The 14303-nt window shown below is 30.2% G+C and overlaps 2 protein-coding genes across 2 annotated transcripts in view; one reads left to right on the plus strand and one right to left on the minus strand.

Annotated features, from left to right (window-relative positions):
- LOC106682316 (facilitated trehalose transporter Tret1) overlaps positions 1-9174 on the plus strand; it is a 58411-nt gene extending 49237 nt beyond the window's left edge. Inside the window, exons 5-6 of the mRNA XM_014423110.2 lie at positions 3344-3452; positions 8723-9174. Coding sequence (XP_014278596.1) covers positions 3344-3452; positions 8723-8997 — 384 coding nt within the window. The 3' untranslated portion in view covers positions 8998-9174. The remainder of the gene's footprint in view (positions 1-3343; positions 3453-8722) is intronic.
- CngA (Cyclic nucleotide-gated ion channel subunit A) overlaps positions 1-14303 on the minus strand; it is a 609564-nt gene that overhangs the window by 376401 nt on the left and 218860 nt on the right. The window lies entirely within an intron of this gene.

Below are 14303 nucleotides of genomic sequence, written 5' to 3' on the forward strand. Positions count from 1 at the left end.
ATAAAGAGACATTTCGAAGGAAGAAAAAATAAAAAACATTGGTTTATATATAAGAACCAAAAAAAGGATTGTTAACTATAATTACATATATTTGTTTTTCAAAGTAATAAAACATTTCAGGAATGTATGGGTTGTTGACATTAAGTGAAATTTTCAAATATTACGAAAATTTATAGATTTTGTTTAAACTAAAAAAAAAGAAAGATGTCTAATTGGAAGTTTGTTTCAGAACAGGTAGGATGTTCAATTACGTCTTACCCTCTTTTAATAAATACATTAATCGATTTTTTCTTAAGATTGATTCTTTACCTATATTATCATTTATTTACCTAGTATCATTCATCATTAATTTATTTATTTTAATATATATAAGAAGAATTTGCTTTAAAACAGGTATGATGTTCTATTTCACATTAAAGGCTTCCTAATAATTACATTCAGCTTGACCTTCCCACATAAATAATTTCAATGCATTTTCATCAAAATTTGTATCATCGAAGTTTCATTGATATCTGGGTATAAGTAAAATATCTGGTAAAGGTATCTTGTACCGTAGCTTTGTTATATGGTTATTTCTAGTAATTTTAAAATACTTTATCTTTTCATTTCACTAACAACAATTTAAGTTGATACACAAACTTAAATTGTTGTTACTGAACGTTCTATAATTAAATCATTATAGTATAATAATTAAATAATAATTATAATAACTTGAAATTCCATGACTAACTAATTTCTATAAAATAAAACTGACATTAATTCGATATCCTTACTTTGTCATATAATTTGAAAAGAGACATTATTGAAATTAAAATAAATGTAGAGACTGTATTAATATTTTTCCTACTTAGATATTACATTGGTTATTTAATTCACATCTAATATTTAGAAGCCTGTAAATGTGACTTCAGACAAAATAAGTTGTCACTAAGTTAGAGAAAATGCAAGGATACTAAGTAGATTATGTTTTAAAGTTATTTTATGAAATCACTATTTGAGATCTTCTTTTTAAAAAAAAAAACATTTAAAAGATACATGTCGGAAGACAGGTTTCGAATTAATAGATTTGGGTTGGCATTGTAAATTAATCATGGAATCATTTCAATCCTGATCTTAGAACCTTATCTGGTAGTTGTGGGGGGATCATAGGGTGTGGAAGTTACTCTCAAGGAGGGCTACGGCTTCTTACCTCTGTATAACTTTATTTATTAAATTAGATTTTAGTTAAATAATTATTATTTAAGACTTCTGCCTTATCAAACAGCCAAAATCTTTAATTTTTGTTTTATATTCTTCCAATCCCTTGTGATAATTAGTAAGTTGATAATATCTTGTATTTTCCTAAGGGCTTTTCACGTAACGATATGGTCTCCATACAAGTTACACATGTTGCATAGAGGGCAAGTCTGTGAGGCTGCGTTTCTGCGTTCTGTCAGTAAGCGGAATCAAGTCACCCCTTCAGCTCTGCTAAGATTGGTAGGGATTCGTTCATGCTTATTCAACAGGATTTACCGCTTCTTTACATCCCGCTTGAATCCCGTGCCTGGTGTTCGTCCTGTCCTTATAATAAGAACATATAATAGTTTTTGGAGATCTTTAAGAAAGCGATCGAACAGGCCGATTATCCTTACAACCGAGCTTAGATAATTTGTTAGATTGATCATTTACTATAGCAGTCCTTCCTCTTTGTTTCATAATAGCAACCATGTTCATACAATGGCGACTCTTCAACAAATCTCAGGGGTTTCTTTGAGTACAACTATTATAATCATTATAGGAATCACCGAAGATTAGTGTTGATATCTCTGCTATTCGTGGCTTCGATCGCAAGGTAAATAGCCAGCATTTATCCGTCATAACTGCCACATCCACCCCTAACAAGATATGACAGTTAAACGTAGCTTGAGTAAACACCCGCTCCAGCACACTTGTTAATACTCCATGCAAACCCATATGTATAAATGTACATCCACTGATCTATGTCTAAGCTTATCTTATGGTAAATGCTTCGTGGTCTAGTCACATGCCAGCAGACTTCCGCAGCTTTGTAGTTTATATGTAGGAGATGCTTTTTTCTTTTCTTTTTTGTCTTTTTCTTTGCATTGTTTTTTGCCTTTCCTCGGTTGGTAGGTCCATATTATAGATATAAAAATAAAAAGGTGAAATAATGCCGACCAACTTAAAACAAAAGGCAACTTATATTGCGCTACGAGAGGAAAAATGTCTTAATAGCCTATTTACTGTGTTGTAGAAAAAAAAGTTAATTGTTTTTCAGGAAATTTTTATTACTATATTGCAATTAGTTCGCGGCTTCTATCGAAAAGCCTAAAAATTAGAATTTACAAAACCATTATCCTTCCCACTGTTCTTTATGGATGTGAGACGTGGCCTCGTACACTAAGGAATGAACAGCCCCTTAAGGTTTTCGAAAATAAAGTATTACGCAAAATATTCGGACCGAAAAAGGATGAATTAACGGGAGAATTTAGTACACAATGCTGAATTAAGGGACCTACACCCGGTAAATATAATTCAAACTATAGCATTGCGGCGTGTAAGATGGGCATGTAAGGTTGTAGGGGTTAGTAACGAGGGCTTAGTTTAGGATCCCTAAAATGTTAATAAACACTGAACCAACGGGTAAACGTCCGACGGGTAGACCGAAACGTAGTTGGGAGGATTGCGTTAAAACTGATTTAGTGGTATTGGATTTGGAGGGGCATCACTGGGAGGATGTATGCAGAGAGCGTTTGGTGGTATCGGCATCGAACCTTCGGGTTCGTTAGGCCTTTATTATTATATTGCAATTAAATCTTTACCGCTACAACCCATGAAGGGTAAGGGGTGCAGTACTTTGTAAGGAAGTACTGTTACTAGATCAACGGTTGTGCAAGGAGGTGATTTGGTCATTACAATAAAACACTAAAAGCTTCATCAGAAACAATAAAAAAAAAGATGAAACGTACAGCTTATGTGATTAAATCACAATCCAAACAATAAAGGTTATGCAAAACTAAAAAAGGTTCTTTTTTAGAAGTCAGCTATGTGTGATGATGTGAAAGGTATTTAAACTATCAAAATAGGAAAAAAAATAAATTGAATTGGACCATTATTAGCATAAATACAGCGTTCATATTTATTGTCATAGGAATACCAGGATGTTTTAATGTAACCTAATCACAAACACAACGATTAATAAGTAACAAAAATTAATTCTCATCACGTTTAACGTAGAAGTTCTGGAGAGGGAATACTTTTCTTCTTAAAACTGGCATATACACAGAAGGGTCTTTCCTACATTTTTTATTTATCTATTACTTATTAACAACATTTCTTGTTACAGATGGTACTACTAGGAACATTCATATTGCACCAAGAAAACATCAACACAGATTGTATCAAATGGCTTCCTCTGGTGGTGCTAATATTATTCTATGTCTTCACTGACATTGGTAAGTAATAAAACTGAGGTGTGAATTAATGTCTTGTTATTTGTTTTTCATTTAGGAAATGCATATGACAACTATAATGGGAAAACAAGTGTTATCCAAAAACTTGAGGATGAGAAAAACCTCAAAGTTTGACAATTCCTAAAAAATTCCCTATTTCTTATTGAAGGAGCGACTTTGCAGGAAATTATTTCTCAATTGTCTCCACTGTCGAATAGACGCTTATAAGGATAAGGTGCTGTCTGATATAATCTCCATAATTATTATTGTTCTTTTCTTTATTCCTGTTCTTCTCCATGCTTCTTAATTTCATAATTCTATTTTATTTTTTTTACATTGGAAAAATGCCATTAGTTCTTTTTAATTTCCATGATATGGTCTATCAGTCTAATATGCAATTTTGTAATAATTATTTTCTTTATATTTTTAATTTATTAATAATATCTGTTTAATGTGTACTTAAATTGTCTGTATCAGTTTATAAATTAAATACTTTTCAATGTTTTTGTTATATGAATGGTTTCTATTATTTTCCTATTTTTGTATAGCTAAATTGGTATCTATAATCTGTGGATTTATGAAATCGAAAATGTTTTATGTTGTGTTGAGTCAATGGTGTACTCTTTAATATTTTTTTAATTTTTTATAAGTCTCTTCAATATATATACCTTCACAATTTTGTTGGTTTATTTTATAAATCACATTTAGTTTGTCAATTTCATCCTTCGTTCACAAACCTCCTTAACTTATTGTTATTAGATAGCCCTAATTTTAGATTATTGTAGTCATATTTTTTAATATATTTTTTTCGGTCTGTTAATCCAGGTATATAGTGCATTTTATAATATTAGTCAATTTAGTTATATGTTATCCCAGATATCTTCACTTTCAGATTTTCTTTTATTATTTTAATAAACATCTTGTATCCTCTTTTGAATTGGTTCCCTTATTTTCTTTGAATATGTGATTTTAAGATGACTATTGCAGCAACAATAATTTGACAATTAGCCATATCTTCCGGGAATGCCCATATATCACGTCACAACTCAAAAGCTTAGGATTAAACATGAATTTTTCGTTTTTTTATTTTTCATTTATTCTACATCTGTTAATGTTATGGCCTTATTTATTAGGTTTTTGACAACATTTATCTTCTGTGAGTAAGGGTGGCTGGAACATACATTTAGTAATCTATACCCGGTGATATATTTCTTAAATTCGTTTTTAAATTTCCATTCTAACTTCGTTCCTCAGCCCTCTCCTCCCTCATTGATTAAAGGACGAGTTAACTGGGACAAATTTCGTGATGATTTAGAAAACAAATTGGACTTAAAAATTCTACTTAAGACTAAACATGACATTGACGAAGTTTAATAGAATCTATAAGATTTTGCATATATGACAACACAACTATCAGTATAACTAGTAATACCATACCTACTAACTTGCCACACCACATTAGCATCTTATTAAAGGAAAAACGAAGAGCAAGAGCGAAGTGGCTCAGGACTAGATACCCATCAGATAAAACACATTATACCAAATTGACAAACAAACTTAAAACAGAACTTAAAAAATTCAAAACGCAATATTTAACTAACTTAACTGAAAACCTCGCGACTACTCACAAATCTTTATGGACGACTACTAATAAGATTCTTAACTTCAAGAATTTCAATCACCCACTTCTTACTGAATCTCAAACATGGACAAAATCGGACGAAGAAAAATCACAAATATTCGGTCAGCATCTTTCTAAAACCTTTGAACCACACCCTGACATCCTTAATTCAACCAGCCTTGAACACATTGAAGAAGTATTGAATACTCCACTTCAAATAACCCTGCCACCTAAAGCATTTCATCCATCAGAGATATCCAACATCATCCAGAATTTACCAACCCGCAAAGCTCCTGGTTATGAACTAATTACATCCCATGTTCTAAAACATCTTCCTCGAAAATCTGTTATATTCCTCACCTACATCTACAATGATGTCCTCAGATCCACATATTTTCCTGACTCGTGGAAATTATCCATAATCAAAACGATTCCCAAACCTCGAAAGCCGCCAGAACACCCATCCTCTTACCGTCCTATCTCTCTGTTACCTATCATGGGAAAAATCCTTGAGAAACTTATCTTAAAATGCCTGTACCCCATCCTAGATTCCAACCACATAATCCCAGATCACCCGTTTGGATTCCGAACATCCCCCTCCACTATCCATCAATACTATCGTGTGGTTGAAGTAGTCTCGTCTTCATTGGAGCGCGGAATGTACTGCTCAGTCTTTTAGTCTTAGTCTTTCTTGATGTAGAACAGGCTTTAGATCGAGTCTGGCACCCAGGACTGCTATACAAGATCCGTAAATTCCTACCCCCTACATATTATCTCATTATCTATCTAGGTTATTTAAAGTAAATCACAACAGCGCTTATTCATCCCTGTTTCCTCAGTCTGCTGGTGTACCTCAGTGTTGTATCATTGGTCCTTTACAGCTGAAATCCCAACCCATCCTAAAACTATTCTCACCACGTATGCCGATGACACGCCTATTGTCAGTGAATAATGGTCCTTCCATTGTATCCCACAATCCCTCCAATCCCACATCACCACCCTTGAAGAATGGTGCCAAAACTGGAGGGTTAAAATAAATTCCAATAAATCCCACCAAATCACATTTATCCTTCGTCTTGCCCCACAGTATCTTTTAATAATACCCCACTTATTCATGTTGAGCAGATTTGTTACTTAAGACTAAATCTGGACAAACGACTGACATGGAATCCTCATACAAGACTGAAAAGACATGAAACTACTCGTCGATTCCAACTATTACAACATTTACTAGACAAACGGTCCAAACTTCCAATCCATTACAAAAGACTGATCTACATGACTATTATAAGGCCTATCTGGACATACGGAATTGAGCTACGGGACTCCACTAAACCATCTAATTCCTCTCGAATCCAATCCTTACAGTCCAAAATCCTTCGTAAAATCTTTAATGCTCCTTACTTTGTCACAAATCAAATCATCCATCAGGATCTCAATGTCCCCTATGTTGCCGATTTGGCCAGAATCAGATACCAATCCTTCTATAATAAACTTCCCAACCACCCAAACCAACTCGATTCTTCTGGCTTCTCTTTCACTACCTAATAATCCTCCTAGGCGTCTGAAAAGAAGATGACCTCGTGTTTTTTGGAGTTCAATGGGTAGATTCTCCACATGTTTGTATCATGTCATAATATCACTTACAGCAAATTTATTTTATGTGTATATATGTATACAGTTGTAAATAACAATAAATAAATTATAAAAAAAAAGTTTCCATTCTAATCAGTTATGATATCTTTATCAAAGAATCTCATTATGTTTTAATGTAAATGTTATTCTAGTGTTAAAATCATTAACCTTCTTATAAAGTTCTTCCTAAGTAATTAAGTAATGATTCAAACAAAAGCTCAATGGTTAATAGCATTTGAGTTACATGCTCGAACCTCTGGGTTACACTGAACATGAAAATTTTATAGGTCACAATTCTTTACATATTGGTATTTATAACCAATATGAGTGGATAAAAGCCTTTAAACTCTTCATTCAGTTATTTTCTCCTTTAATGGTTCCTTTTCTGCATTATATTTTTATGGAAGAAGACTTTCTATTTTTGAGTATATGACCAGATTTTATGACCGTAAACCAAGTATTGATAAAGATTGACTTGAGATAACCATAAAATATCCAATACGTAACTGATAACTACCAATATATTCCTGGCATTTTATTTCTTAAATATTTTATTTTTCAAAATATAATCTATCTAAATAAACTATTTTATGCTGTTTAAGAATTTAATGTTTTTTAAGAATGCCTACTCGCTCTTTTTCACTATAAACTGATTTTAGAAGGAACTTTCTTTTTTATATTTTTATGATTTCCTATTTTTAAATCATTTGCTAATTCTTTACATTAGTTAAAAGTTGAACACAAAACAAATTAAACAAAAATGATAGATAACACCATATTGATGTCATTGCCTTATACCATTAAAATATATGTAATATATATTAAGCATTTCTTTACTTTCTTTTAGCATATAATATTTAGCTTTAGAAAGGCATACTTTTAATCCTTTAAAAGTTTATATGGTTCGAAATCTTATCACATTTTGTCAAGTATCTCAAGAATAGACCATGGCTTTTTCCTCTACCATAATGACGTTAATTACTAGTGATGTTTTACGCCATTAAACAAAAACAAACAGACAATTTAAGTAATGTAGTTATTTTTGTTGATTTTATTATGAGTTTCTCTTTAATATTAGTTTATTTTTTATTATTCATTAAGATGTTATTTTGTGTTATATTATCTATCAATCAACATGGTTGGTTGGTTCTAATATTTCTCGTTAGACAGTATTTTCTTAAGTTAACTCCAGTATATCTTTGTCCCTGTGGTTTATTTTAGTGACTGCAAATGATATTCCAGCGGGCAATTGTTCAAGATTGCCTAGAGTTTCCCAATTTGATTGACGAACAATAAGTATCTTGTATCTCGACCAATACTGGATTTAGTTGATTTTAGTTTTATTATGTAGAGAATTTAATTATCTTTTGAATGATAAATGATATTGTTTAAACCGGAGATTAAGAAGGTCATAATGTCGAGTTTTTAAAAATATATTTGTTAATATTACCATTAGTTTATAAGAAGATGCCCTCGTGACCTTATATTGTAAACTGTTTTTAGAGTTCTACTACTGGGTAGTTTCTCTACATCCTGTATCATATCATTATGCCATTATGATCAAATTTACTGGTTGTATTTTTTTATACAGTTGTAAATATCAATAAATAAATAAATAAAACCATTAGTTTGATCAGAATATGCATCATTTCAAACCCAGCCTTTCCACCTATTTACAGAGATAATAACAGATAACATTAAACTTTAATTACATTTAACACCATGGGTATCTGGGAACGCAAATAGAAAATAGAAGAAAAATACTTAACACAAGTGACGTTACAAAAATCCTGAATCATCCATAGAGTCTTTGTTATATATTCCCTAGACTGTGTTTCGTGTTTATTACTCTTTGTTGGTATCTCTATAAACAGGCAAAGGGGCTAAATGATTTGTCTTAACAGTTCTATTACTAAATAAGCCATTTACAAAACCTCAAGTACGATGAGATAATATAAATCCAATACTTAACGCACCATTTAATATGAACTATATTGTGATTAACTATCTCTTCCAGGTATCGGACCATTCCCTTCCTTCATCGGGGCAGAACTGTTGAGCCAACAGGCAAAGGGGTTGGGCACCCTCATAGCGCTGTCTGTGGGGCACGTCTTCGGCTTCTTCACGATGACACTCATCATAATCGCCGATTGGATCGTCTCTCTATCTCTGTTTACAGCCATCTCAGCGGCGTCCATACCATTCTTGTACTACTATCTCGTCGACACCAGGGGCAAGAGTTTAGTCGACCTCCACGGCACGTTGGTCCAAGAGGTCCCGCGACATGTTTAATGAGGAGACTATATTATTTTCAAATTAATGTTCCTAACCCGAAATGATGTTTTTCTTGTTGAAATAAAGAATTTATTAAATTTTTTAGAAACTAAGCAGAATACTCAATGTTGACAAAACCCACTTTAAAACAAAAAAAACCCAACGAAATATGACTACAGACCTATTTTTTGAAAGTAATGAGATATAGAACTTTACTCAAATCTAATCAATTCATATTTATAAGCAAACAAATAAAAACATTTAATTGTACTTAAATGTGAATACAACACTCACTTAATTCTATTGACAAAAAGGTTTTTAAAAAATAAAAAATATTAATCTGATAGCAAAATTATTTTCTCCAACTGCGGATTCCGACAAACCGTTTTTGAAATATAGGCCTGTAATGGGAAATACGTTTACGCTTGAGTAATTGAAACTAATTAATGCAACTTGATAATTAATTTATGTGTGACAAAAATCCTTACGTACCAACATTGAAAAAATTATCAATTACGATAAAAATATTTTTGAAAGAAAAAATTATCAATTATAATACAACTATTTTTGAAAAAATTATCATTATATTATAAACATTTTTTGTAAAGAGAAAAATTATCAATTATAATACAAATATTCATTTAATCTCAACATGTTTATTTTCCAATAACAATGAAACTAAAAATGAATATTTTATTATAATTGATAAGCAAACCAAACTAAAACAAGAATTTAAATTATATATAAAGAAAATGATAATCTTTCTAAAATGTAATCATTTTGATATTAATGTAGGAATAGAGTTATTCAATCCCTCATTATTTAATATTTTTGAAAAAATCAAGGAGTACGATGTTTAAGGTTTTTAATTACTGGCATTTGTAAATGCTCATGTTTTAAGTATGAAAAAAAAATGGAAGCAAAAACCATCGAAAAATAACAATCTAGTATAATAAATACTTTAAGATTCTTATTTTTTTAAAGGTATAAATAAAATGGATTTGATAATCAACTAAAGAAAAATAAAATAAAAAATATAAATCGTATTGCCTTGGTAGCTATGACATTTTGAATATTATAGTGAATGATGTCAACTCCGAGTTCCCAAAGCTGGATCGGACCTATGTTTAATTACAGTTAGTTAAACTTGTTATAATATTGATTTTGAAAGATCAATGCTCACAATATTGCGGCTTGATTAAAGTGGAATTGGCTTATTTATTTATAATACGGCCAATCGAAAGCAAAGGTCATGTTTGCCGAAATATAATGTTGCTGTTTATGAAAGCACTAATTAAAGTCGAATATAGCTTAATGCAGTCTAATAACTTGATATATCCTGGGGTCAGCAAATAATGAACCGAGGGTCCACGTGCGGCTGGCGCTGTGTGTTTGTTCAGGCTGTCAGAGAAATAGATTTTTTATATGGTAGTTCCTTCCCATACATAACCAAAACTTTCTCTCATATTTTTCACAAAGATAGGAACGTCAATATGCATACACAGTACTATTTCTGCTGATTTTAATTTTGTCTTAGAAAACGGTAAATATATAAATTATCAGCTTAAGCACAACTACTAACTCTCCAAAATAAAATCACGCGTGTAAAAATATATTCATTAGGGAGAAGTATAGCGGTCCGGAAAAAGTTCGAACTCGAGTTTTCAATGCAAGTCTGATCATTAATCGAGTAAATGATCATTAAACGATTTTAATTTTTGTAATTATACAATAACAACATTTTTTTAGAATATATTCACCCCTGTTGTGAGCCTACATTGATAACAAATTACAGATGTTGTGCACATATTAGGGGAACGTCTATGCATCAGTGGGTTAGCTATATTTTAAAGTGAATTGTATTTTACTTGTTTCACTAAGGTATAATTTAATAAAACTTCAGTTTTGTATTTCATTAATTATAAAACTTTAAAAAAAATATAATAAATATAGGCTAGGTAGTTCATATTAATTTATTTTTTCAATAATGTCTCATTTTGTTTATTTTTTAATAATTCCATCGCCTATAAAATACTCCTTTATTTGTCAGCCCTTATCACGTTATTTCTATCTTCTTATAGGACAGACTATTATTTCTTTTTCTTTGATACCCCAAAGGTTATATAACTATCATCTTTACGATTTTCCAGACAACCGAGAGTATTAGCTTTAGCGTTCTAAAGGACCTCCAGCATCAATTACTGTAATGGCTGGAGTAAACTGCTATCGCGTAAAAAATAACGTTCATTATCACATATTTTCTACCTTAAAAATTTAAGGGCATATTTTACTATCATTTTTCCACAATTTTATTTTGTTTTGAAATTGCTATTTTTTCTTCTTCTATTTGCTATTTTTTTCACTGTTTAAGTTTATTACTAATTTAATTTAGAGTAGAGTTATAAACGTATACACTTTTTTTCATAGACATTTTTAAAATCCTGATTGCACTCGTGGGAATTTATGGTCTAATTTACTAATATTTTATATTATTTATAAAATGACGAAGAAACACATTTAATTAAATGAAAATGTGGAGTTTGAATTTACAATTATAGGTGTTGAAATGAAATGAAAAATAGTACATTATTCTGGGACTAGGTCCCTTTAGAACAATTAGAAGGTAATTTTAATTTTACAACATATATTGGGCAAAAATAGAATGGCCTGATATTAAAATTGTATATAAATAATTTTAGATACTGAGGAAAAAAAAAATAATAAAAAACTAATTGACTAAATACTTAAAAACAAAACAAAATGTTAGTTACATCTGTACTATTATAATATTAGATTAGATTGGTTAAGTAAACGGTAATTGAATATAAGGGTTTCAAACGAGGGAAGGGTTGCTACATGACGTATATTAGAAGGAATGGAGTTCCAGTGATAAGCAGCTCGGGTAAAAAATGATTTATCAAAATGCTATCGTATTAAAATTTACTATTAACATTAAACCCACCAAATGGGGATAAAATGGACTTAAAATAATGTAATAATGAAGTAATCATTTACGGCATATATTATAGAATGTGCTGAATAAAACTTTCATTACTTAGGATTATTTATTTTTCACTAATTATTACTCCAATGGTACATTTTTATTTCTATTATATATTGTGTTTTTTTTGGTATTAATATTTATTTCATTATGTAATAAGTTAAAACTCTTTTCGTTATGCAAAAACAAAAAAATGGTGCTATTTAACAAGAGAAAACGTTTTAGAAAACGTCTAAATCAGTTCTGACTTTTTCTTCTGAAAATTGGTAAAAAATGTAAAATAGACAGATAAAGGTTTACAATAATTTATAAGGTACATTTGGACACAAAGTCTAATAATTTATTTTAAAAAATAAATTATTTAATATTAATGTGTATGTATTTTTAGGCATTGAAAAATTTATCAATTTTTTTCCTTAAATTAGTTGGAATTATATTTCAACGACTTAGGGGCATATGAAACTGATCCCATTTTTGTAAATTTGTATTTTATTAACAAAAACTATTGATAAAAAGTCTTGTGCGAAAAACAATCCTAACTAATTTTCAATGCTATAACCATGAACTATTATAATTAAATATAACAATGATCAATTATGAAAAATATATATATATTCCAGAGAAAATAACAGACGAAAACCAATTATATTTATAGCATTAATAAAAAAAAATAATTAGAGAAAAATGAATTAAAGAAAAAATTAAAATAAAATAATGATAACAATAAAAATAAAGAATATATAACAGGATGTCTCGGATCAGTCTGGGCTTCATTCCTCGCGAAGAGGTTGCAGTTCACCAAGTAATTGGCCTTTTTCATAGAAAGCAGGGTAAGTTCACGCAGGGTGAATTTTTAGAAGCAGGATGACGCTCCACTCACTTTACTAGTAACGGCCTTAGTATAGTTTTGTAAATGAGAATACCTGGGTTTTAGTCCAGATTTTGTTTTTATTAACGATAGGATACTAAATAATTAAATTAATATAATAATATGAAAAAACCAATGAGAAATTATGAAAATAAAAAAGCCAGACAGTTTATATGTTGGACCAGGTTAATTATTTTTCTAACTAGTATTGTCCTGCTCTTGATTTTAAATTATGATATTTATTTCATAAAAAAGCGAGGAAGATGAAAAATAAAGAAGGAAAAATATAAACTTAAAAAAAATCGAAACTCGTATTTTAAACTTTCAACGAGTAAGGTTATTTCAACTTCTATTGATCTGATCTTGACTTATATAAAGAAGATTCATTTTGTAAGTAACTTTAATGCTTTAAATAGGGAATATGAAATTATAAAATAAAATTAAAATCCAAACCAGAAGTTAAAACATCTGAAAAAGAAATTTATTTAAAAACGGCAAGCAATAATTTATTTAGTTAATACGAATTCATTCATTAACTTGCATTCACTTGTTATGGTATCAATATGAAGGAAGATAACAAAGTATTTATGGAGTGTAACCAAAAGAAATAAAATGGTATATGCTTACTCTGTTTTATACTGAATTAGTACTTTTAGATTGGGGCATAAAAAGTCTTTACCCCATTTTGTTGAGTATGGGCTGTACAAAGCGAAATAGTCGACATTCATATTTTATGTTTCCAAATGCCAGGTTGTGTACTTTATAAAATATAGTTATACTCTTAATAGATTTTCCTTATTATTTATTTCTTCTCTCTAAAATATTCCTCAAATAATACACCGCTTATATTCCTTGTGTTGTAACAAAAAGTGATGTAAATTAGTCAAGTCTGGTGCCTGACATATTGGAGAGTTTGCTTACTTATGTGAAATAAAGGATATGAACCCGTATGTAATATCATACTAAGCAGATGCAAGTAGAAGTAGAAGCAGTGCAAGTAGAACCAGTGCAAGTAGAACCAGTTTAACTAAGTATACAATGTGGTTATTAAATTCACAAAAATCAATATTATTAGCAACTGATACTCCTAATATTCCTGTTTATAAGCACTAACGAACATTAATAATAAAAAAAATTGGAATTAAAATGAAAATCTAGTGATAAATTTATAACTACTAACTCAATAATAGGGACCATGATGTTCTAGCACGTTTGGGTGAAGACCACAGAATGTACGGTTTAGAACAATGTGGGTTCGATTTAAATATATGACAGTTAAAATTGATTTCTGAGTAGTCCTTCCTTAGAAGTATTGGCACTTCCATACTCTTTAAACAAAACAGAACAAAACAAAATTAAGTAAGAATGCGAGATGGCTTATTATTTTCAACAAACAAAATTTAAACTATTCTAGAGAAAAACATTCTATAAATTGAGTATCTAAGCTTATCATTC

This window comes from Halyomorpha halys, unplaced genomic scaffold (genome assembly GCF_000696795.3).
Source record: "Halyomorpha halys isolate HHAL.00 unplaced genomic scaffold, Hhal_1.1 Scaffold23.1, whole genome shotgun sequence".
Taxonomy (NCBI): domain Eukaryota; kingdom Metazoa; phylum Arthropoda; class Insecta; order Hemiptera; family Pentatomidae; genus Halyomorpha; species Halyomorpha halys.